General features: G+C 50.3%; 1 protein-coding gene across 3 annotated transcripts in view; it reads right to left on the bottom strand.

Moving 5' to 3' along the window:
* Positions 1 to 6979: 6979 nt before the first annotated feature.
* Positions 6980 to 25720, bottom strand: part of FAM120B (family with sequence similarity 120 member B) — a 66464-nt gene continuing 47723 nt past the window's right edge. For 2 of the 3 annotated variants that reach the window (XM_070377087.1, XM_070377089.1), the window contains 4 exons: positions 18145 to 18351; positions 16711 to 16819; positions 14175 to 14267; positions 6980 to 7031 (listed from right to left, as the gene is read on the bottom strand). In XM_070377087.1, coding sequence (XP_070233188.1) covers positions 6991 to 7031; positions 14175 to 14267; positions 16711 to 16819; positions 18145 to 18351 — 450 coding nt within the window. In that variant the 3' untranslated portion in view covers positions 6980 to 6990. The remainder of the gene's footprint in view (positions 7032 to 14174; positions 14268 to 16710; positions 16820 to 18144; positions 18352 to 25720) is intronic. The other variant, XM_070377088.1, reaches the window with a different exon arrangement.

Genomic DNA, 25720 nt, shown 5'->3' with positions numbered 1-25720 from the left:
ACATCAAATCCCAGGAACTCATTCATCTCATAACTGAAAGGTTGTTCATTTTGACACATATTTTCCCATTTCTCCAACCTTCCAGCCCCTGGCAAACACTATTCTATTCTCTTTACAAGTTCAACTTTTTTAGATTCTACATGTAAGTGGTATCATGTAGTACTTGTCTTTTTGTGTTTGGCTTACTTCACTTAGCATAATGACCTACAAGTTTATCAACACTGCCACAAATAACAAATTTTTTTTTTCAAAAAACTGGATATTCCTTTCATATATATACACCGTAATTTCTTTATTCATTCATCAAATGAGTGAATAAAGGATGATTAGGTTATTTATATAGCTTGGCTCTTGTGAACAGTGTGGAAATGACACTGGAATGCAGGTGTCTCTGCGATACTGATTTGCTTTCCTTTGGATATATCCAGCAGAATTGGGATCGCTGGATCATATGGTAGTGCTATTTTTAATTTTTTGAGGAAACATCTATACTGTTTTCTATAGTAGCTGTACTATTTTACATTCACAACAGTGTACAAGGATTCCTTTCTCTCTACATCTTCACTGACATTTGTTGTCTCGTCTTGATGAGAGCTATTCTGACAGTTGTAAGGTGATATCTCCTTGTGGATTTGATTGTTGTCTCGTCTTGATGAGAGCCATTCTGACAGTTGTAAGGTGATATCTCCTTGTGGATTTGATCTGCATTTTCCTGATATCAATAATACTGAACATCTTTTCATATACCTGCTGTCCATTTGTATGTCTTCTTTTGATAATAGTCTATTCCTTTGTCCATTTTTCCAATTATGCTTTCTTGCTGAGTTATAGGAGTTCCTTATATATTTTGGATATCACCTCCTCCTTAGGTACGGTTGGCAGACACTCTAACCGTCCTGCAGGCCGGCTGCTCATTCCCTTCATTACTCCTCCTGCTCTTGTTGGACGTGCTTCCCCTTGTTTACCTTTACTTTTGCTGCCTGTGCTTTTCGGTGTCACATCCAAAAGGAAAAAAGATACCACCAAGATGAATGTCAAGGTTATTACCTACATTTTCTTCTAAGAATTTCAAAAATTGAGGTTATTTAAGTCTTTAACACATTTCGAATTGATTTTTGTGTATGCTGTAAAGGTTCCACTTCATTGTTATGTGACTATCCAGTTTTCCCAACATCATTTATTGATGAGACTTCTTAGAGACCTTGTGGAAGACTAGTTGATTAATGTATAAGGGTTTATTTGGGGGCTTTTTATTCTGTTCTACTGATGTATATGTCAGCTTTTATACCAAAACTGTAGTTTTGGTTACTTTACTGTGTAATATAGTTTGAAATCAGGAAATGTGACCCTCCAAGCTCTTTTCTCATTTCTCAATATTGCTTTGGCTATGTGGGGTATTTTGTGGTTCCATGCAAATTTTAGGATTGTTTGTTCTACTTCTGTAAAATGCCATTGGAATTTTGGTACAGACTGTATTGAGTCTGTAAATCACTCAGGGAAGAATGGACGTTTTAACAATATTAATTCTTCTAACCCATGAACACGGGGTATCTTTCCATTTGTTTGTGTCCTCTTCAATTTCTTTCATCACTGTTTTGTAAGTTTCAGTAAGCAGATCTGCTACCTCTTAGTTAAACTTACTTCTAAGTACTTCATTCTTTTTGATGCTCTTATAAATAGAATTGTTCTCTTCTTTTTTTGATACTCTGCTGTTGTTGTTCAGTTGATAAGTTGTGTCCAACTCTTTGCAACCCCATGGACTGCAGCACACCAGGCTCCTCTGTCCTCCTCCACTATCTCCCAGGGTTTGGGCAAATTTGCCCATTGAGTCACTGATGTCATCAACCATTTCATTCTCTGCTGCCCCCTTCTCCTTTTGTCTTCAATCTTTCCAATCGTGAGGGTCTTTTCCAATGAGTCAGTTCTTCACATCAGGTGGCCAAAGTATTGGAGCTTCAGCTCCAGCATTAGTCCTTCCAATGAATATTCAGGGCTGATTTCCTTTAGGATTGAGGTTTCCTTTAGGATTGACTGGTTTGATCTCCATGCAGTCCAAAAGACTCTTTCGAGTCTTCTCCAGCACCACAATTTGAAAGCATCAACTACCTGGCACTCAACGTTCTTTATGGTCCAACTCTGTTGTCAGTGTACAGAAATCCAGCTGCTTTTTTGTATGCTGACTTTATATCCTACAATCATTTACTTATTCTAACACTTCTCTGGTGGAGTCTTTAAGGTTTTCTATATATGAGATCATGACATCTGCAAACAGGTTTTACTTCTTCCTTTCCAATGTAGATGTCTTTTATTTCTTTTTCTTGCCTAACTACTCTGGCTAGAAAGTATTATGTTGCATAGAAATAGTGACAGTGGGCACCCTTGTCACACTGCTGGTCTTAGAGGAAAAGCCTTCAACCGTTCGCCATCATGTATGATGTCAGCTGTGGATTTGTCATATACGGCCTTTATTATGTTGAGGTACATTCTTTTTATACTTAATTTGTTGAAAGTTTTTATCATGAAAGGATGTTAAAATGGACATATATAAATAAATGTAAACGTACAAATGTAAATATATAAGGAAAATATTAAAACTAAAATAAAACTAAAGAGAGAGACAGATAGCAATGTAATAATATCATAATATTAGTACTGACAATAATTGCTTTTAACAATGGGTAGTAGAATCATCCTAAAAGAGAATCAATAAACACTGAACTTGAACTGGTTTATATCAAGTGGGCTTAACAGACGTATGTAGAACATTTCCAACCAATAGCAGAATATACAGTCTTCTTAGGTAAAAACAACATAATATTCTCTAGGACTGATACGTTAGTCCACAAAACAAATCTTAAAAATTTAAGGCTAATGTTACATCAAGTGTATTTTCCAATAACAACTGTTGTTATTGCTCAGTCACTAAGTCATGTCCGACTCTTTGTAATTCCATGGATTGCAGCACACCAGGCTTCCCTATCCCTCACCATTTCCTGGAATTTGCCCAAGGGTAACAATGCTATGAAACTAGAAATCAATAAGAGGAGGAAAACTGGGAAATTCACAAATCTGTGGAAATTAACACATTCTTGACCAAGCAATAAGTCAAGGAAGAAATCAAAAGGAAAATCAAAATGTATCTTCAGGCAAGCAAAAATGGAAACACAACATAAAAAAACTTAATGCAATAAAAGCAGTTCTAAGAGTGAAGTTTATAGCAATAAAGCCGTATATTAAAAAAGAAAGATCTCAAACCATGTAACGTTGCACTTGAAAGAACTAGGAAAAGAACATACTAAGTCCAAACACGGCAGAGAGTGTGTGTGTGCATTGTTTCAGTCTTGTCTGACTCTGTGCAACCCCATGGACTAGCCCGCCAGGCTCCTCTGTCCATGGGGTTCTCTAGGACAATACCAGAGTGGGTTGCCATGCCCTCCTCCAGGGGATCTTCCGGACCCAGGGATCAAACCCACGTCTCTTATGTCTCCTGCACTGGCAGGCCGGCTCTTTAACATTAGCACCACCTGGGAAGCCTGAACTTACCAAGACTGAATTACAATGAGACAGACATCAGAACAGACCAATGAGCCAGGAACTAAAAGCATTCCAACAAAAGCTCAGGACCAAATGGCTTCACTGGTGAATTCTATTAAACATTTAAGAAAGAATTAATGCTAATCCTTCTTAGACTCTTTCAAAAAACTGAAGGGAAAGGAATACTTCCAATCTCATTTTACAAGGATAGCATCACCCTGATACTGAAAACAGCCAAGGATACCAGAAGAAAAGAAAATCACAGGCCAATATCCCTAATGACTACTGATGCAAAAATCCTCAACAAAGCATGTGTGTGTGCTCAGTCGCACGATCGTGTCCAACTCTTTGCAACTCTATGGACTGGACAGTGCAGTGGTGGTGCAAGAAGTTGTGCAAAGGAGACGGGAGCCCTGAAGATGAGGAGCGCAAGGGCCGGCCATTGGGAGTTGACCATGATCAGCTGAAAGCCACCACTGAAGGTGACCTTCTTACGACCTTCTTACAACTACATAAGCAGTTGCTGAAGAACTCAACATCGACCATTCTACAGTCATTTGGCATTAAGCAAATTGGGATGGTGAAAAACACGATAAATGGGTGCCTCGTGAGCTGACCAAAGATAAAAAAATCACCACTTTGAAGTGTCATCTTCTCTTATTCTGCACAACAACGAACTATTTCTTGGTTGGATTGTGACATGCAACGAAGAGTAGATTTTATACAACTGGTGATGTGCTTCCCAAAGCCAAACTTGCACCAAAACAAGGTCATGGTAACTGTGGTCCCCATTCACCATGGTGGTCTGCTGCTGGGCTGATCCACTACAGTTTTCTGAATCCCGCTAAAACCATTATATCTGAGAAGCACACTCAGCAAATAGATGAGATGCACCAAAAACTGCAACGCCTGCAGCCCACACTGGTCAACACAAGGGCCCAATTCTCCACGACAACACCCGGCTGCACATTGCACAACCACCGCTTCAAAGTTGGAAGGACCAGGTTATGAAGCTTTACGGGTGCACCATGGTCACAGCAGGCGAGTGCCAGCCAACAACCACTTCCTCACACATCTCAACCACGCCTTGCAGGGGAAACACTTCCACAGCCAGGAGGAGGCAGAAAATGCTTTCCAAGAATTCGTCAAATCCCAAAGCATGGATTTTTATGCTACAGAAATAAGCTTATTTCTCACTGGTAGAAATGTATTGATTGCAATGGCTCCTATTTTGATTAATAAAGATGTGTTTGAGCCTAGTTATAATGATTTAAAATTCACGGTCCAAAACTTTTCCATCAACTTAATATGAGCAAACTGAATTCAATAGTATATTAAAAAGACTGTACACCTTGAGCACCTGGAACTTATCTCAGGAATGCAAGGATGGTTCAACATTCCCAAATCAATCAATGTGATATACCACAATAACAAAATGAAAATGAAAAATTATATGATTATCTCAATAGATGCAGAAAAGGCATCTGACAAAATTTAACATCCTTTTTCTTCACAAAGATCCCAATATGTTGGATTGTAAAATGTCTTCTAAATAACTTTTAAAAAGTGAAATTACATTTCATTATGAATAATAATACTTTTATTTTCATTTTAAAACTGATATATGGAACCTTCATCAGAAGACTTAACTGCAGAGATAATATACCACCACCAAAATTAGAAAAAAAAATAACTGCACTGGTTTTCCAAATGTAGTAAAGATTTTATCAACTCAATGGCTTTACTTAAGCATGCTAAATGAACATAAAATATTTTACTGACAAGTTAGAATTTACTTATGAAGGGGGGAAATGATATTCATGGAAGTCTACTCTTCTAGTCTAAGGAATGAGAGATTTACTTCAAAGTTATACAAATAAGCAACAAAGAAATGAAATTTCTAGAAGCAGTAGTGGTATCAAATTAGCAAAAACAAAATGAATAGAATGTTAAAAATTTAGACAGGAAACCTACATATAAAAAAATTCTATTTCTAAGACTGGGAAATAAGGCTATAGGTTCCAAATGACTGCATGAGAAGTGACTAGACATGCAGATGTCCTGAGGAAGGACCTGTAGGAAGTGAATGGGAGACCATACGTCTTTTTGGTACATAATAGCAAATGAAATTCTAAAGCAAAGCAAGGAGCCTGCACACAGATCTGTCAGTCAGGCTAAAGCATCAAGTGCAAAGATACAAACTGCACTGTGATTTGCTTAGGGTTTATTTTGTTTTAATGACATCAGCTGAAGAACATGTCTTGTGAGTGCCGGCAAGCACAGACTCAGAGGCTCTCCTGGGTGCGGGTGCAGCCTGGAAGGTGGATTGGCAGTCACAGCAGCTCCAGGCCAAAGGGAGACAGCTGCTAACCTAATCCCTAATCTAGATTATTTTCAATTATCAAAATACCCAGGGGCCAGGACAATTTGGGGCTTAAAATTTCAATTCTTACATTATGTGAAAATTCTTTCATGAACAGAATGTCTCTGAACTTGGATTCATTTAGAATATTTTTTAACAACAAGAGCCCTCAGGGCTCACAGATAAAGAGCAACAGATGTCCTACTTATTAGCAGTATCATAAATTAGGCTTCCTGACACTCAACTACTGCTTCTCTCTACATGGTTTGCAGGCTTCCTGTCTGATGCCTAATGTGTGCTGAATCCAGGTGTCTTCACAGGCACAGGCTCTGGGCTGGAGCAAATTCTAAATGAAAGGGTACAACAACTGAAACAGACCCATGCGTCACAGGCAGTGTCAAGACCATGCAGTCACCTCTCCCACCAAAAAGGTGAGAAGGAAGCTGGTACATCTTTCTGTGAAGGTACAGTTGGAAACTTTACTTCTGGTTACAATTTATGATTAGTAAATAATTTCTGGAAAATGATACAGCTTATTAGACATCATGTCTTAAAAGATAAGATCATCTGGGAAATATCCTCACAGTCTAGTATTAAAGTTAAAAAAAAGTGGGATATAATAAGATTTCAATTCATTAAAAGAATCAACAGATGCAGACCGGCATGAAGACGTTAACCATAGCTGTTTGGGGACGTGGAGTCAGGACGACGTCTACAGGTAAGCCCACAAAGGCGTTTTAAAGTCGAATGAGGAAGAAGGCTGAAATAGATGCTTTTCCTCTTGAAGTGACTCTGGGTCTGGAACCCCCGGCGAGCCTCTCCTCAGATGACTTCACTCTGAAGGAGGGTCCAGAGGTCCAGAGGCTTCACTCTGGTTTGATAGCCAGACTCTGCGGCTTCTTCTGTGCACACTTTTTCTAGAGAAAGCAAACTTACCTTGAAACCAAGTTGGGAGGTTTTAACATCTGAATTCTTTTAAAAGTTTGGTACTTGCTATGAAAGATTTATGGTATAAAGACAGATGTTTTACTCCAATCTTTGATAGAACTGATTTATTCTGAAGATGTTAAGTGGTGGACTTACCCAGAAGATGATTAATATCTTCTCCACTGGTCAGGCTCATACTGTCTACTTCCTGTACCAAACAGATAACAAAACAAAAAATAAGAATTAAATTTCTCTAAAAATCAAACAGAAAAAAATGACACATTTCTAAATATGTACAAAAACAACATCTGAGTTGTATTTGGGCCAGAACTTTATTCTCTTTTTAGCTGTGGCCACCTGTCATTAAAACTTTGTTCCATAATTATTCATTAAAGTAGGAAGCAATTAATTAAGAGGCAGTCCTGTTGGTGGAAGGAAGCACTGTCAGAATTGCTCCCCTCAACTCCAGGGCCACCGTCTGCACGGCGTCTACATGGCCACTGCTGCCAGGGATGTTTGCAAATGGCCCTTCCCGTGCAGATGGCGCCTGGGATGTTCTGCCAAGAGCAGGAAAGTGCCAGGGTGGCTCCCTCTGCAGCAGAGCCCAAGGCTTCCCCATCCCTGCCCTCGAGGCTGCTGCCCACTTTCTGGCATCCCTAGGGTCAGAAAAGAACCATTCTACAAGTAAAACAGGTGATGGCTTTCCACATTTAAAACGTAACACTTTTCCAGCAAAAGTGATGGGCAGCCTCGTCACCTGCACCCCCAGGAGGGTGACAAGAAGGGGTCACAGCAGTGGCCAGAATGAGGTTTCCAGGCAGCGTCCTTGTTATCACAGATGATCAGAGGCAGCTTTACAACAGCTCAGGCCTCCTAGGAATCACCACTGAGAAGTGAAAATCTGAAGAAATCACAGGCAAATTTGTAGCTACCAGCTGTGGAATTTAACACATCATTTCTCACCAACTGCATGAAGAGGTTAAACGTTCTCACTTTAGCTCCTGGCCAGCATTTTAAAAGTTCCGAAAGCTTTGATGTTCACCCCTTGGTGAATAGAGGTTCACACCTCTGCTGGTCCCAGGTCCCCACCCTTGTCTCATTGGCTCCCAGCCCAGAAAGGCTCCCAGCCCTCAGTTCTCACCTCTCTGCCCGGCCCAAATGGAGCGGCTCACCTCTCATCAGGTCAGGGGGCCTAGGAGCAGCCATGGGAAACCTGCTTGTTAACTCTGTCCTGAAAATAGTGACAACTTTCTGCTTGGACTGCTTGAGTATCTCCAAAAAATACTATAAAAGGGGCTGAAAAGTAGATAGAACACAGCAAAAAATGTGCTGGCTAAGTGAAGACGACATCATTCAACCACATTAAGAAGGAGAAAAAATGGATTACCTGACCTGAAAAAACATGTTCCTGTTCTAATAAAAGACTTAATGTACACAAGCGTGTGTGTATAAAACATGTTGTGTGTGGAAACATACGTGCACTGCAAACATTTTCTGAGCACCTTCCATATCGGGCAACACGCAAGGACACATGCTCTGCTTGCTTGCATGTGTCTTGTCAGACCTTCCAGTTTCTCCCCCATCCCAACTCCTGAATTCCCAAGTCTGATACCAAAGCAGCACTCACCACCTCCCTCTGCCTCCACCCTGAGGCCCCCAGAGGAGTGTTTCAGCCCCAAACCCTCTGGCACTGGCACCCCTGGACTTTGGTGGGACTCCTGCAGCCCCCACAGAGCAGGGGTTTCCTCAGAGGCCACCTGGCAACTGTCTGCCCTGAGCCTAAAGGGAAAGCACCCCAGGGTGGCAGGCCAGCGCGGGAACCACTGGCACCTGACCTCCGGCCTTGCTTGCAGAGCTGATGGTCCCTTAGGTCCACAAGTCGACCTGGATCCTGCGATCTACAGGAGGTTCGGCAGTGGGACCCGCGGGGCCCAGAGCTCAGGTCACCAGCGGAGCAGAAGGACTGGGGAGACAGCACATTCCCCCCAGGGCCTCTGCTCTACCAATGTGCTTGATGCCCGCGAGCGGGCTGGACAACTCACCAGACACACAGGCCTTGCTGGCATGCGTCCTCGAACCCTCTCGTCAGCCCGAAGTGGTGGCGGCCCTGGCCTTGTGCTCTGGCAGGTGACACCTCCTTCCCTGGCCTCCCAGACCTACCCTTTCCCAGAACCTCAGACCCTGCCAGACCGATGGGGAGATCGCCAGGCACCAGCTGCCTGCCTGTCCTCTAGTCCAGGCCCAGGGGGACACAAGGCCCTCAGCACGATCTGCTCACTCTCTGACTTGCATCATCAACAGCACTCAGTCTGACCTCAGCCTCCACGGGCCCCGTCCATACAAGCAGGACATGGTACATGGGCAGCCCCTGGAGCTGCTCTCCAAGGAGCCTGCCGTCCAGTTAACGAGGGCACCGAGAGAAGACCCCTGCGGTCCAGTTACGAGGGCACCGAGAGAAGACCCCTGCCGTCCAGTTACGAGGGCTCCTGGAGAAGACCCCTGCCGTCCAGTTACGAGGGCTCCTGGAGAAGACCCCTGCCGTCCAGTTACGAGGGCTCCTGGAGAAGACCCCTGCGGTCCAGTTACGAGGGCACCGAGAGAAGACCCCTGCCGTCCAGTTACGAGGGCTCCTAGAGAAGACCGCTGCCGTCCAGTTACGAGGGCTCCTGGAGAAGGCCCCTGCCTCCTAGTTACGAGGGCTCTCAGGAGAAGACCCCTACCGTCTAGTTACGAGGGCTCCAAGAGAAGACCCGGGTGGTCTAGTTGCGAGGGCTCTTAGAGAAGACCCCTGCCGTCCAGTTACGAGGGCTCTCAGGAGAAGACCCCTGCCGTCCAGTTACGAAGGCTCTCAGGAGAAGACCCCTGCCGTCCAGTCGCGAGGGCTCCTGGAGAAGGCCCCTGCCGTCCAGTCGCGAGGGCTCCTGGAGAAGGCCCCTGCCGTCCAGTCGCGAGGGCTCCTGGAGAAGGCCCCTGCCGTCCAGTCGCGAGGGCTCCTGGAGAAGGCCCCTGCCGTCCAGTCGCGAGGGCTCCTGGAGGGCCCCTCCAGTCGCGAGGGCTCCTGGAGAAGGCCCCTGCCGTCCAGTCGCGAGGGCTCCTGGAGAAGGCCCCTGCCCTCCTGGAGAAGGCCCCTGCCGTCCCAGTCGCGAGGGCTCCTGGAGAAGGCCCCTGCTCGAGGGCTCCTGGAGAAGGCCCCTGCCGTCCAGTCGCGAGGGCTCCTGGAGAAGGCCCCTGCCGTCCAGTCGCGAGGGCTCCTGGAGAAGGCCCCTGCCGTCCAGTCGCGAGGGCTCCTGGAGAAGGCCCCTGCCGTCCAGTCGCGAGGGCTCCTGGAGAAGGCCCTGCCGTCCAGTCGCGAGGGCTCCTGGAGAAGGCCCCTGCCGTCCAGTCGCGAGGGCTCTGGAGAAGGCCCCTGCCGTCCAGTCGCGAGGGCTCCTGGAGAAGGCCCCTGCCGTCCAGTCGCGAGGGCTCTGGAGAAGGCCCCTGCCGTCCAGTCGCGAGGGCTCTGGAGAAGGCCCCGCCCAGGGAGCCAGGGCTGCCGTGAGTGAGCGTCTGCTCTCCCACCCTAAGGAAGTCTCTGCTCCCTAATTTGCATGAGGAGAGATTCCTAGACACCACCGCCTGCCAACAGAATCTGAAGACCTGTTTACTGTAGGTCCAAGGAAAACAGTTCCTCCTTCGATGTCAACATGCCCCTGACAGCTCTGCCATCACAGGGAAGTAAGGAGGAAGCCAATATTCACACCTTTGCTTCCCTGGCCGGTGACCAGAGGAAATACTGACCAGGCCGAGGGCAAGGGCCTGGGAAGGGCTTGGTGTTTAAGCGATGGCTTCTGGGCACACGCTCAATGATGGCTGAAACCACAGAGGCCAAACCTGCAGTCAGCGTGCTTTGTTTCCTTGCTTTACTTTATGATTAAAAAACAGCTTTGCTGCTGCTGCTGCTAAGTTGCTTCAGTCATGTCTGACTCTGTGCGACCCCATAGACAGCAGCCCACCAGGCTCCCCTGTCCCTGGGACTCTCCAGGCAAGAACACCGGAGTGGGTTGCCATTTCCCTCTCCAATGCATGAAAGTGAAAAGCGAAAAGCTTTAACTGAGGTATGATAGACTTTGCTTTTTAACAGGAAAAAACTCTAATAGGACAGGTCAATGTAAAAACATTAAGAGAAACTGTAGATTCAATGCAGGAGAAGAGCAAGATCAAGAAGAGACCATTGTGACCCATGGAGGCCCAGGATATCAGTCTCTTCCCTCCAGGTCAGAGGTCAGGGAGAGCCCTGGGGGTGCTGCCTTTGTAGAACTCCAGGCAGCCTCTACTTGTCTGGACCCGAGTGAAGTAAGAAAAGAAAGGCTGTAGTGTGTACTGTTCTACAGACTTCAAATTCAAGGCCCACCAGGTCCAAGTCCCCCGGCGCAGGCAGTGCAAGGCCTGCTCCTGACGGCGTGTCCCCAGGACATGGCCCGTCCCCTGCACTCACCCCGCAGGCTTGCTGTCCCGCCGCAAAACAGCAGCAGCAGAGACCTTGGGGCTTGGAGCAGAAGGGCCCCAGGGCACCAGGCTGACGCCCGTGAGGAGGCCCAGGGAGGCGCAGGAGTGGGCTGAGGGGAGGCCTGTCAGTGGGCTGCTGGGGTCGGCCACATGCGCCCCCAGGCACTGCTGGTCCCAGGGTGTGTGCCCCCTGCGGTCATGGCCTTGCCCACCTGTGCCCGGCTCGGCCTGCCGCCTCCCCACGGGGCTCTCCCGAAGCCCGAGCCAAGGAGCGAGGAAGGCGGCTGTTCTCACCTACTCGATGGGAGCTCGACCAGGAGATGGCCAGGCAGGCGCTCTGGGTGGCTTTCCCTCCGCATGCGAAGCTGGGGCGCGGGCTCTGGAGGAGGGCCAAGCTGGCCGGGTCGGGTCGGGCAGCGGAACGACTGCGGCCCCTCCACGCTCCGCTGGGCCTGGCTCTGGGCATCAGCATCTCACTGGTACAGGGATGGGGCTCGGCACCGCCACTGCTCCCAGCCCACGGCACACCCCGAGGCCCCCGGGCCAGCACAGAGGCCAGGTCCAGTGAGGACCGCATCGCCTCCCCGCGCTGTGCCGCGGGCTCCAGGCATGACTGACCGGCGCCTCTCCCGCATTTGCCTGGGCACCACAGTGGGAGCAGCTGCTGCGGCTCCTGCTCCAGGCCGTGGCCCTGCCCCAGCCCCTCTCCTCAGAGTCCCTCTCCTCGTCAGACCCCCTCTCCTCATCAGACCCCCTCTCCTCCTCAGAGCCCCTCTCCTCCTCAGAGCCCCTCTCCTCCTCAGAGCCCATCTCCTCAGAGTTCCTCTCCTCACAGCCCCTCTCTTCAGAGCCCCTCTCCTCCTCAGAGCCCCTCTCCTCCTCACAGGCCCTCTCCTCAGAGTCCCTCTCCTCAGAGTTCCTCTCCTCACAGCCCCTCTCTTCAGAGCCCCTCTCCTCCTCAGAGCCCCTCTCCTCCTCACAGACCCTCTCCTCCTCACAGACCCTCTCCTCAGAGCTGCGTAAGGTGCCGGAGGCCGGGGTGAGCCCTGCCTTTCTCCTTCTGGGCCTACACGTCTCCAGGTCCCTCTTTCCCTCAGAAACCCCTTCCCCGGACTTCCCTGCTGGTCCAGCAGTTAAGAATCTGCCCACCAATCCAGGGACGTGGGTTCGACCCCTAGTGTGGGAAGACCCTACGAGCTGCAGGGCAGCTGAGCCCGTGAGCCGCAACTAGAGAAAGCCCCCGCTCAGTGATGGTGACCTAATGAAGCCAAAAATAGATCAATAAAATTCAAAACCAAAACCACCTTGCCCTGGCTTCTCTGAGGAGGGCCGTCGTTCTTAAAGTTACCAGCAGAGATTCTCCACGCACCACTGCCCAACTGGGGGCCGTGTCCCTACACACCGTCCGGGTGTGAGGACAGACGGGGACCCCCTTCCGCCCCCACCCCCGTGTCAGAGGGACTTGCCCTCAACTGTGAGTCCACAGCACTGGGGTGCCCCTCTGACTCCAGGGTTGACACAGACCTGCCTACATGTGGGAGCCCTGCCTGTGGTCTAGTCGTCAACCTTAGCCCCTTCTCAACTGGAAATCCTCTCAGACACACTTGGAACCGTGGAAAAGCTGGTATTTCCCTACTCTCGGTAACACTGCGCTACGTAACTGTCCAGACTACTTGGCTGGCACCGGGGGAGGGAACCTGAGCTTGCCCCGGACGGCGGCTCCTAAGGGGTGGGCACCACTGACTGCTCAGCCAGCCTGCCTGGAGGCCTCAGGGGGCACTGGGAGGCATGATTGGGGAGCAGAGGCTGAAGGGGAAGCAGGGTCAAAGGAACAGCTGCAGCACCTGTGACTAACTGTGGGGGCTTCTCTCTCCTCCAGGGGTGGGGCCTCATGGAACCCTACTGTGGACCCCAAATATCCGCTAAGCGTGCAGATCCTTCAAGAACCAGCAGGAGGAACGCAGCCCTCACAGGCCACCCGTGGGACCAGGGTCGTGCTGCCGTGATGACTGGCAGCAGTCACACACAACAACGAGAGGCCGGTGCACGGCACACATCTCAAAGGTCGCAAAAGTAACAGGAAAATTACAGGTGTTTGCATTTGGAAAGGTAAAACTAGAAATCTTAGGTAATTCAAAAGTCTATTACAGTTTGGCTCTCAAAACTGCAGAGAATCTGAATTTAAATACTGATATGAGTTTTTCAGTGTATTTAAAGTGTAAATTACTATATACGAAATTTATCCTCCTGTTTTAAACCAGGCGTCTGCATCACACATGCAGGAAAAGACTCACCCTGCTTCCCAGGCCACATTCTGAGGCTCCTGGGTTCCTCACAAGATGTAAGGAAATGCTGATACTGGCAGAATGCTACTTTCTGCGTTATTTCATTAGAAGGATGTACGTGTATATAGGGGCTTCCCGGGTAGTGCTAGTGGTAGAGAACCCATCTGCCGATGCAGGAGGCTCAGGTTCCATCCCTGGGTCGGGAAGATCCCCAGGAGGAGGACACGGCAGCTCATTCCAGTATTCCTGCTGGAGAGCCCCATGGACAGAGGAGCCTGGGGGACTACAGTCCACGGGGTCACAGAGAGTCAGACACAACTGAGTGATTTAGCACGCACGCACGTGCGTATGTAACCTTCACAGGAGCTTTCGAGTAAATTACGAAACTGGGTCTTGGGCAGCTGAACGAATTAACAGAAGATGAATCAGGCAGCAGGCTGGCGCCCAGCATGGCGACTGCCTCTGCACTTGAGCAGGCGGGGCTCCCAGGCCTGTGTATTTTCCTGCTCACTCGCTTGCAAACATACAACCTACTCCCAAGCAGCCACGAGGCAGGCCTAGAACGCCCGTGGGCCTCTTACCTGGCCCCTGGTCCCTCCAGTGCTGTCCGTGGCCAGACCGGCTGTACCCGGAGCTTGTCCCGTGGGAGCTGGATCCCTGTCGGCCCCACCGCCCTGTGGGGACACGCGACGGCATGTCAGCAGCTACACGCGCCTAACCCCCGTGGCAGTTGTTCTTAGGAGTGAGCAAGGTGGCCCTGGGCTGGTAGCTTTCAAACTCCTGGCGTACCTTCCGTCAGAGGGAAAGCCCATGAAAGATGCAGGCTCTGGGGCCGGCCTGGGTGCCCAGGAGAGTCTGTGCTGGTGATGAGCAGGGTGCTCTGTTAGGTGCCTCCAGGCAGGGCTTCCTCCATCAGCTGCCCTGGGCAGTGGACCAGACGCTGCTGTGCCCGGAGCTAGAAGCCCAGGCCCGCAATGCTGGCCACCAGCCCGTGGGCTCTGGGACACAGCAGGCCTGAGCAGGCTGCCCTCTCCCAGCTCTTCATGAGCTTCATCAGCACGTAAGCCACCCATCCTCAATTCCTCTCCTAAAGCCCTAAAACCTGCTGCCCTCTGCTTGTCTCTACTGGAACACAGCACTAGCAACTCTAAGTACAAATTTAAATGTGATTTTAAATAGTATCTTGGTACTTCCTGCTGCTCTATAAAGAAAGGAGGCTGAGCCTGCCCAGTACTGGCCTCAAGGTGAACCAGTGCTCGGTGGACACAGGCGGGCGACTCCTCGCTGGCCCAGCACCGTGACCACTGCCCTCCAAACGCACTCTGACCTGGGTGCTGCCTGGAAGGTACCAGGACAAGTGTCCCTGGCACAGCCCTGTCCAGGAGGAGGCAGCGTTTGGTACAGGTAACCGAGGATGCGGGGCTGGGTTCAAGGGGCCGAGTTCTGCCGCCAAGAACCTGCGTGGTGTTGGTGGGTCACTGGGGCACAGAGGACTGAACCGAAGAACCTCAGGCTGTTAACAGTTTCCTCCATAACCTGGGATAACACGACAGGCCCGCCCCAGGCTGCCATCTGTACGGACACTTCACCAGAGAGCAGTCACAGTTTCCTGTCCCTACTAGGAGCCACTGGACGGCAGCTTTAAGCACACACCTGACATGTGGGCGACCACAGGCCTTAAACAAAACCTGTCCCACACGTGGGCCTCCTGGGCCCGAGCACCCAACTCTGACGTGCAGCAAGAGGTTCAGGAGTTCGCCTCCCAGCAACCACCGTGGCTGAAGCAGGCTGCATCCTGCCGTCTGCATGTCTGTAGCCAGCCCGCCCCTGCTCTGCGGACAACTGCACCACTGACGGGAATCCTGGGCCAGAGCTCGCGGGACACATGGTCTGAGTGACGCGGCCAAGAGATGCAGGGAACAGGTGATGCAGAGAGAACGTTGCCTATTTACTTTGCAAGGAATCAACTTCTGCTTTGCTCCAGGCAGCAGGAGAAAGGTCAGGGACGGCGAGAGGGTGAGGCCAGGGGGGTCTGTCCCACAGGAGCCAGGAGGGGCTGAAGCCACTGCACACGGCGCTGACGGGCAGGAGCTGGACACCACCCCGGGGCCTTACTGACCTCAGGGCACAACGTCTCTCGGAGCGAAACGTGCAAGGCTGGTGTGAGAACCAGGACAGTCTTGGGGTAGGGATTTGGGGTAATTCTCTTATTCTGTCACCATAGCACCAGGACTGCTACAGTGACAGTTACAGATCCTACCCAAATGAGGACATGGGAACATGATTAAACTGAACTCATTAACACAACAAGGTACTGAACAAGATGCCCAACTTCACTGATAAAGAAGCACCCAGTGAAGGAGATAGGCTTTTTCACCTATCAAATTACTGAGAAAAGCAAACGTAAGCGATGTCAAGGATGCACTCAACGGAAACTCTTAATCCTGCTGGTGAAGGTGTGCAGGGACCATGTGCTTTTAGAAAACAAGTTGGCAACGTTAATCTAAAATCTGATGATGTCTGGATCTGTAATTCTGTGAACAAGGAACTCTACCCTAAGGAAACACACACACACACAAAACCATCATGCGTAAAAAGAAAACCGGAAGCCTGAGGCAGGGAAGCTATCAGGCAAACGCCACACATGCAGAGGTGGGGATTCTGTTGAGGGGAGCCTGAGCACCGTGACTGTGCTGGAAGGCGAGTGCCCAGGAGGAGAGGCCACACACCGAGCACACTCACAGTGAGACAAACACAAAGACACTGTCAACAGCAAACATCTGTTATCTTCAGGGGCAGATATAAAGGTTGTTTCGGTTTCAGTGTAATTAAAACAACCCTTTTTAGTTATGTTCTTTATATTCTGAGTTCTTCTCATATCATGAGAAAAAATAAACCCAAACCTTTGTCAAATAAAGACCCATCAACCCAGTGGCGCGCACTCTAGGGCCTCCTGGAGAGCAGGCGAAGCCCCAGGGCAGGGCCCTCAGCCCTCTGCACACGCGGCCTCTGCAGACTCTCTCCTGCGGGGCCAGAACCTAACCACTCAGCAGCACGTGAGCTTCGTCCCACTGCGCCAGCCTGAGCTGCACGCAGGGCCAAGGGGCCAGGACCCACCTGCGTGGTGTGGACGCCAGTGCCGCCTGCTGACGATTGGTCTGCTCTCCTTCCCACAGGCCTTGCACACGACCGACTTCAGGGTGTGGAATCTGGTGACGTGGGACCTCTGCAAACAGATGAGTCGGCAGAGCAGTGTCAGACACAGCAGGCGCTCGGGAGACACAGCAACGGGGAGGGCAGCGCCTGCCCGCCATGCTACAGCCGGCAGGAGTCCCAGAAGCTGGTCCTCACCCGCGCGACCTGCTAGGAGCAGCAGCACACCTATGTCTGCAGTGAGACAAGTGTCTGCAGAAGGGCCTCAGGCCTGCGGGGGTGTCTACACCCTACCACCGACTGCACTGAGGACCCCCCTGCTGGCGACGTCATCACTTCAGTCCCCACTGGGTCCAAGACAGCGGGCAGACAGAGCGATTCCGCTGACAGTGCAGGGATGGGCAACCTTCCCAGCCGCCTCTGGGCGGCTGCGTGCTCACCCGTCTGTAGGCAGCTTTCATGGAGCAGAAAGTGTAGCCCTTGACTGTCTGCACTGGCTCCAGATGTGAGATGGGTCTGCGGGGGTGATGTGCGGGCAGTGGCATGAGCCTGGCCTACTGTTACTTTCACTGATTCGGTACTAAAGCCGCAGTCATGGGACATTTTTGCCAGTACTCTGCTTTTGCTGGATGTACCTGATTTTGGCTGCTTGTAAATTCTGAACACTTACAGTCCTGTGACACCCTGAATTGTCTCTGCGTGAAACAGTGATGCCAACACATCAACATTTTCTGTCTGATGCATAAGGCGTGGAATGCCACCCCGTCACTGACCGGTCAGCTCTCGCCCATCACAGTAGCTCTCGCCCATCACAGTAGCTCTCACCCACCACAGGGTCCCGTGGGTACTGACACTTGTTTCAAACGAGCCGGGCTATAGCTTGACTTGGAAATCTTCCAGGAACCACGCAGCAACTGTACTTACAGAGCTAGGGTGGTGGCGAGCAGCCCCACTAAACTGCTGGCCTTAAAGGAACACATCACCACCACGCCGACTGAATCGCCCTGACACCTGCACAGGGAGGTCTGCAGGGAGTGCACACTCTTCAAATGGGGAAAAGGAGAAAAGGTGCTCGGAAATATAAAATGTGTAAGACGGTGGGATGCCGCTCACCCGCCTCCACACAATCTCGGGGAAGCTCGCGATGTGATCCTCAGGCCAGGGGCACAGGCTGTCCAGGGCAGCCGCCAGCAACCTTGCTGATTTCTGGGTGAGTTTCAGAACTCCTCAGTGTGGGTTTCTGGGGTCTCCTTCAGGGTCACCCCTGAAGGAGTGACTGTGAGGACAGTGCTGCTGACCCGTGACCTCCAGCCAAGGACCCTAAATTTTCACGATGCATTTGAACGACTGACTTCAAACCTACTACCTTCTCTAATGTGAAGAGGACTGTGGACTCACGTTCTGCTCCACGAGCACCTCTGCAGTGTACCCTTTCTCAGACTGCAGGTACTTCTGATGAAACAGCTTCCCGTCGAACAGGTGCCAGGGCATGAAGTCAGCCATCTCCCAGGGGGAGCCGCAGGCACCATTGACCAGCACCAGGGTGGTGAGACCACGCACCAGGAGGGTGGCCAGCTGCACAGCTCTGGGGTCGATGTGGTCGAGCTGCAGAGGCAAATGTGGGGAGAAGGTGAGGAGGCAGCCCTCACACGGGGAACCAGAGCTCCCCCAACATGGCTGGCGGCTCACACAGGGACCAGAGCTCCCCCAACATGGCTGGTGGCTCACACGGGGACCAGAGCTCCCCCAACATGGCTGGCAGCTCACACGGGGACCAGAGCTCCCCAACATGGCTGGTGGCTCACACGGGGAACCAGAGCTCCCCCAACACGACTGGTGGCTCAGGCCCCGCGCCCACAAGGCCAGGACCAGCTCTCCACACAGACGCCCTCGGGGCAGCAAAGCTCCGTTCTGCCAGGAAGGTGAATGGATCGCAGCCTTGGGCCCACCAGGAAAATTTCTTTAAAAGCAAAGGCAGGAACTTCCCTGGTGGTACAGAGTCTGCCTGCCAATGCCAGGAACACGGGTTCGATTCCTGGTCAGGGAGAGTCCACATACTGCAGAAAACTGAGCCCACACTCTATAGCCCAGGTTCCGCAGTAGGAAAAGCCACCACTGTTAAGAGCCCGCACACGCAACAAAGAGCAGCCCCTCACCACGAATGAAGGAGACCTGTGCATAGCAATGAAGACCCAACACTGCCAAAAATAAACACAAAAAGAAAACTAACTTTGCAAGGGAAAAAAGAAAATAAAAAGGAAAGGCGGAGAGGCCAAGACAGGGTCATTCTGGACACTGATGAGTCACTGAGTTCTAACCATGAGCATTACTATAAAATTCCACATAAATGTCTGTCATTTAAGAACAAAATGGCTTATTATTGCACAGGGTTGATGGGCTGGTTCAGTTCACTTGCTCAGTGGTGTCCAACTTTGCAGCCCCATGGACTGCAGCACGCCAGGCCTCCCTGTCCATCACCAACTCCCGGAGTTTACTCAAACTCATGTCCATTGAGTCAGTGAAGACATCCAACCATCTCATCCTGTGTCATCCCCTTCTGCCTTCCATCTTTCCCAGCATCAGGGTCTTTTCTAGTGAGTCAGTTTTTCGCATCAGGTGGCCCAAAGTATTGGAGTTTCAGCTTCAGCATCAGTCCTTCCAATGAATATTCAGGACTGATGTCCTTTAGGATGGACTGGTTGGATCTCCTTGTAGGCCAAGGGACTCTCAAGAGTCTTCTCCAACATCACAGTTCAAAAGCATCAATTCTTCCGCACTCAGCTTTCTTTACAATCCAACTCTCACATCCATACATGACTACTGGAAAAACCAAAGCTTTGACTAGACCGACCTTTGTTGGCAAAGATGGGCTGATAGTTCTTACAAATTAACATCACACCCATACAAAATTTTTATTTTGTCGTCAAACCTCCTTCCTGTCCTTGGACACTGTGGGGGCTCCATATGGTAGGAACAGGCAGAGATATCGTTTGCCTCAGTCGCTCGTTTTTGGCATTTGTGGCCTGTGCTGGCCATAAACAGTGAACTGACCACAAGCAAGTGTCCACAGGGTTTTATTAAGGGAAGTTCCACTCAGTCTGTCAGCATCAGGTGGATCTGTATTGCTCAAAGTTAACAGTAGCGATTTTCAACATCCTTACGCACCTGACATAGTTCACAAAACTGAAATAAACCAGGAAAAGGACCGCAGTTTCATCCCTTTTCTAAGTCGTGTTTCATTTCCCTGCTGAAAGAAACGTGGTCGCGACCCCTCAGTGGATCGGGGTCTCACCAGGCTACTGAGCTCTCGCTGCCATCAGCATTTTGCCCCCACTGCCTATTTCCAGCCATGGGGCCCTGCCCTGTGTGCCCACACACGGTACTGTCCGTATCAAAAGGCACTGCCCAGGCCAGCGGCGGGGCCCCAGGTGGGACTTGAATTTAAGTGCAGTAAGGTTAATTGCTCTGTTTCTCAGATGCCCCAGCCACTTCAAGTGTTCAGAAGCCTGCCTGACCCTGTGGGACGGCTATGATCTCGGGCCCTACTCTCCACCTCCTTCACCCCCTGCAGTGCCCGGCCCCGAGGCAGCACTGTGGGCCGTGTGAAGGGGGCAGCTCAGCCCCAGGTGAGCACACCCAAGGCTGCTCAAGGTCCGCTGAACCAATGCAGATGTTACGTACTTACTGAGGGCTGGTGTTGGGGGCCGGCGTGAGGCACTCCGCCCACGGCAAAGGTCATGAGGAAGGAGGCTTAACATACGCAAAGGCGGGATCGAGCCTCAGGAGTCCCCCTGGAAATTCTCGAGCATCTACCTCCATAACCAAGGCCTGCCTACTTTACTACTTTGTGCTCTCCCCTACACCTCTGACTTTACGGGGGGCTGTTTCCCACAACCTCTTTCGGAGAAGGAGTTAACTTAGAGCTCCAGTTAATAATAATTCCTGGGCGTGACAAGAGTGTTTCAACCTACGAACTCCTCTGAAGGTTCTCTAGCCTGCCTGACAGGCTTGTCCAGCCACATGTGATTGCTCACAGCCTCCCAACCGTGAGAGGCACGAGATGCTTTAAACCTTCTAAAAACAGGTTCCTTAGAAAAGTTAGAAAACTATTAGTATAATGGGCTGATTAGAAATTGTATTGGTGAAGGGTTTTTCATTTGTTGAGCCAATGTTTGTTGCTAAGTCTCCACATCCCCTGCCCTTACACACATTAATGAATATATAGAAGAAATAAGTATTAACTTTTGATATTAATCATGTTAGACCTTAAGCTAAGTAAATTCTTTCCTTAACTAAAACCTACTACACCCTCACCCTATAGGAATGTAACTTTATTTGGGTGGCGTCTGTTTTAAGAATAATCACCCTTGGAGAAAAAAGTGTTCTGGTTGACTGACCACTGTCACAAGGAGAGGGTCATAAATTGTCAGCAGGCCCCCCTGGCCAGAAGATGATGTAACACCCCTAAGACCTCTGTATACATTTGTATGAAGCACCTGACTTTAATAAAAGTCAGGACTGCTGTCCCCACGTGACTTTTGTATAACATCTCAGTGTATAAAAACAGACTCTGGAAAATAAAGAATTGGGATCAGTTCCTCGAAATACTGGTCTCCCCATGTCGCTCTCTCTCTCACTCTGGCTGAGTCTCCATCTGGAGCGCGGAACCCGCCATGCTTACTAATTATGCCTGGGCTTCTAAGATCCGACCGGGAGGCCTCAGTGCCTCCTCTTCTTCGGGAGAACGGAAGGACGCCTGCGGCCTACGTAAGTGGTGCAAGCTTCCTGTCTTGAAGTTTTATTGGTCTCCTGCGTAAACCAAGCTACTCAGCCTCTTTTCTCCACTGAATTTTCCTACTGAGCTATCCTCATTCTATTACTCTTTATATCTTTGATGAATATTTAAATAGTCGCTGAAGCCGTCTCCCCTTCGAATACCCTGGATCAGCCGGGGCTGGACCCCGGCAGGCTGGGGCCAATTCTCTCATGAAGTAGGTTTTCCTGTAAGAGAATCAATTTCTTCATTTCTTATACACTTCTCTTTTGCTTTTAAAGTAAAATTTAATAGAAGTAAACCACCTCCCAAAGCAGAGATCCTCTGCAGACCATCTGAATTTTCAAACAAACCAGGCGACAAGCACCTGGACCACAAAGCAAGTGGCATTAGCGCCACGGAAGCTGCCAGTCACCCCGCGGCCCGAGGGTGGTGCTACCCGACGACTCAGGTGTGGACAGGCCCGCTCGCCAGCAAGTGACAGACGAACTACACAGCAGGCTCGGGCTTCTCGGGGCTGAAGCTGGGGCGTCTCTGGTTGTTCACCCTCCGCGCTGTTACACACCAAGTGTGCAGTGCTGGGGTTTCTACACTGTTCACCCTCCGGGCTGTTATACACCATTGTGTGCAGTGCTGGGGTTTCTACTGTTCACCCTGTTCACCCAAGTGTGCAGTGCTGGGCTGTTATACCCCATTGTGTTGTGTGCAGTGCTGGGGTTTCTACACTGTTCACCCTCCGCGCTGTTACACACCAAGGGGTTTCTACACTGCAGTGCTGGGGCTTTCTACACCATTGTTCACCCTCACCCTCCGGGCTGTTATACACCATTGTGTGCAGTGCTGGGGTTTCTACACTGTTCACCCTCCGCGCTGTTACACACCAAGTGTGCAGTGCTGGGGTTTCTACACTGCTCACCCTCCAGGCTGTTATACACCATTGTGTGCAGTGCTGGGGTTTCTACACTGCTCACCCTCCGGGTTTCTACACACCAAGTGTCACCCTCACCCTCCAGGCTGTTATACACCATTGTGTGCAGTGCTGGGGTTTCTACACTGCTCACCCTCCGGGCTGTTATACACCATTGTGTGCAGTGCTGGGGTTTCTACACTGCTCACCCTGGGCGCTGTTCTATGCCGCTGCATGCAGCGCTGGCTGGGGCACTCTTAGCATGTAATCACTCTGGAGACAGTGGCACCTTTCAACAAGCAGCCTGTTCTCACCCAGAAGTGCATTCTGTCAGCACAGCTTTACAGCTCTCAGAGTGGGATTCTATCCAACTGCTGCTTCTCCTAAATGTTTGGCTTTTTTCCTTTGATGTTAAGGTAAACACAGTAAATGTGGTGGTCATCTTTACTTGCTTGTTTTTGTAGAATATACTTGAATTATGCGTGTCAACTCTGTACTAGCCCCTGATAATTTGTGTAGTGAGTCTAATTGTTGCTCTGTAGACTTGGATTCCGGTAAACACAATCATACCACCTGTCAATAATGATAGTTTTATTCTATTCTTTCAGTGTAAGGTAAGTTGGTGAAAGAAGGCACCCCTGACTCGCGCACAGCACAGTGGAAAAACTTGCACTATTTAACTACAAAGTCTGATTTCTGTTTTAGACACTCTTTCTTAGATTAAGAAAACTCTCTTCTAGTCCTAGTCTGCTGAGACTGTTCACCACAAACAATAACTGAATTCAACCAATACTTTCTGTACAACATGCATGGTGCTAATGAAGGCAATCACAATGGTTTTCAAATGTTAAACTAAGCGTGTATTCAAAAAATAAATACTTGTTTGTGTCAAAAGAGCAGAATGAAAATATGAGGCTTGACGGCCTTTTCTGGCAACTGGGAGAGTCACACAGCAACTCTTCTTCCCGAAAGAACCAGGATGTGGGGACGGTCAGTGTGGTGGAAGGCTGGCCCTGAATCCAGAGTCAGAGTCACTGGTGAGCATGGGCTAATTTCATGTGGCTAAGGAAAGGCTTCAGCAATAAAATGATAAGAGGATGTGACCCATGTTTCGGAAATAGGAGTTAGCATGTCTTCATGCTTTGGAATGAAGACAGGGAGGAGCTGATTCCTGAGCACTTCCTGCTGAGGTGACGGCCACAGAAACCAGAAAAACCAGTTCTACTGACAGAGGATGAGATGGTTGGATGGCATCACTGACTCAATGGACGTGAGTCTGAGTGAACTCCGGGAGTTGGTGATGGAAGGGAGGCCTGGCATGCTGCGATTCATGGGGTCGCAGAGAGTCGGACACGACTGAGCGACTGAACTGAACTGCTGCAAAGCCTCAGGGTAAATACTGAGCAGTAAACACGCCACTGTGTGGTGTTTATCACACCTGGGGCTCACTAGCAGTTACGCGTACACTGAAGCTGAAGCAAGTAAGTCAGCCCCTTTAGGCACTGCTTCAGCAGAGCAACTGTCTTAAAAGCAGGTGGAAACCCAGGCAGGGCGAGGAGAGTACTGCAGACATGTCACCACCACCAGAAAACAAAATAAGGGCACGCTCTTGCATTCCCTGGTCTGAAAGGCCAGCTAGACTTTAGAGGCTCTACACCGAAGTTCTCTGTGGCTGTGGCTGGGCACGACCATCCCACACAAGCCCAAGGAGGCCTGAACCTCACCGGCAGGCACATGAGGAGCAGCGGCTGCTCCCAGCCCTCTGGACTGGACAGGGTCCCACAGCTTCCGAGGGCAGAGGCCACCCAGCCTCCAAGCTCCTCCCCGAGAGGTTTCTCATGTTGTACCTGTCCCTTCTCCTTATACTTTTCACTCTCCAAAGAAAGCTTTTATTTGCTGAAGGACACTGTCTGGCACATGCCCACCTGTCTGTGTGAGTCACACTCAGACCCTCAGATGCTCTGTCCTCAACAGGGGACACATGGGCTAGAAAATACTGCTGGCTCGAATCAAACACTGGTATTCTCCTGGAGCCCAGCAACTCCCCAGCTTAGACTTCCAAACTTCCCATCCCTGTCTGGTGCCACCCCCTGCCATGAAACAGGATGTGACATGGTAAGAAAGCGGCGTCCACAGCAGGAGGAGGCGGCCTGAAGCGGTGGGGCCAGTGGCAGGCATCTGAACTCCAGTCACACAGCCATGGCCTAGCACGCGTCCTCAGGACAGGGAGAGTTGTGGTCCAACAGGTAGGTGTGTGAACATGCAGGAGACAGGCTCATCTGTGTGACACGTGACGAGCGTGTAGGGGAGGAAGACGGGAGCCAGGGGAGCAGAGCCCGCGTCTGTGCCGAGGGCCTGGACATGACGTGGTGGGCACCGAGCCACGTGACTGTGAGTAGAGAGTAACTCGCCCACGTCTGTCTGACACACGAGCCTGTGAGAACACGGCAGGGCAAACGTGCCAGCCAGCTCACTGCAGGAGTGCCCCACAGTGGGTACTTTAAAAATAGCTGTTGGGTTCACATGTAAATAATTGACATGTGAAGGCTGTGTGGGGAAATCTACCATCTTCTGATCTGTCTCAGAGGAAAAAAGAAATCAGATCGAGGTTTGGTTTAACAAGGAGCCCAGCAGGAGCACATCCAGAAGTCTCTTCCTCCTCACAAGGCGCCGGGGCAGGGCTGGGCCTGGCGAGCACGGCGCCTCCATGAAGGGCCGACGCTGTGGTGAGAACTCCGAGGCCTGGGCGGGCAAGCACTTGTTACGCGGCTCCTGCCCCCAGCGAGCAAAACAAAAAGCAGCTCTCCTCTGCGCGGTCTGTTCCCATCCAAGGTCACTTTTATGCTTCACCTTTAAGCCAGGGAAATGCAAACTGTGTTGAAATACACTCCTAGAATTTAAATGGATACTTATGAGGAACAAGAGGAGAGGGTAAAATGAAGTAAGAGACACACTGGCAAGGTTTGCCTGTCATAGGATTGGGCTGGCTGCTGCACCCTAAAAGATCACTAAAATACCACAGTCCCAGCGGAAACAACTGCAAGTTTTCTGAACTCACCATGCGCAGCAACAAAATCTCCCCCCAGCCAAAGTCAGTGGCTGTCTCAGGCGAGCTGGCTCTATTAGGACTGACAGGCCTCCCAACCGTAACTGTCTTATCTGCAGCCTCATGGAGCCAGGACACTGAGGAGGCAGCCTCTGAACACACACGACTTCCAACTTAGTCCTGACCCATGTCTGAGGTTCAGAATGGAGGACCCCGGATAATAAACAGAAAAAACAACTTCTACTGG

The sequence above is a fragment of the Bos mutus genome, chromosome 9 (assembly GCF_027580195.1).
Source record: "Bos mutus isolate GX-2022 chromosome 9, NWIPB_WYAK_1.1, whole genome shotgun sequence".
NCBI lineage: Eukaryota > Metazoa > Chordata > Mammalia > Artiodactyla > Bovidae > Bos > Bos mutus.
The sequence above is the reverse complement of the archived record's forward strand: the minus strand, read 5'-3'. Positions and strand labels throughout refer to the sequence as shown.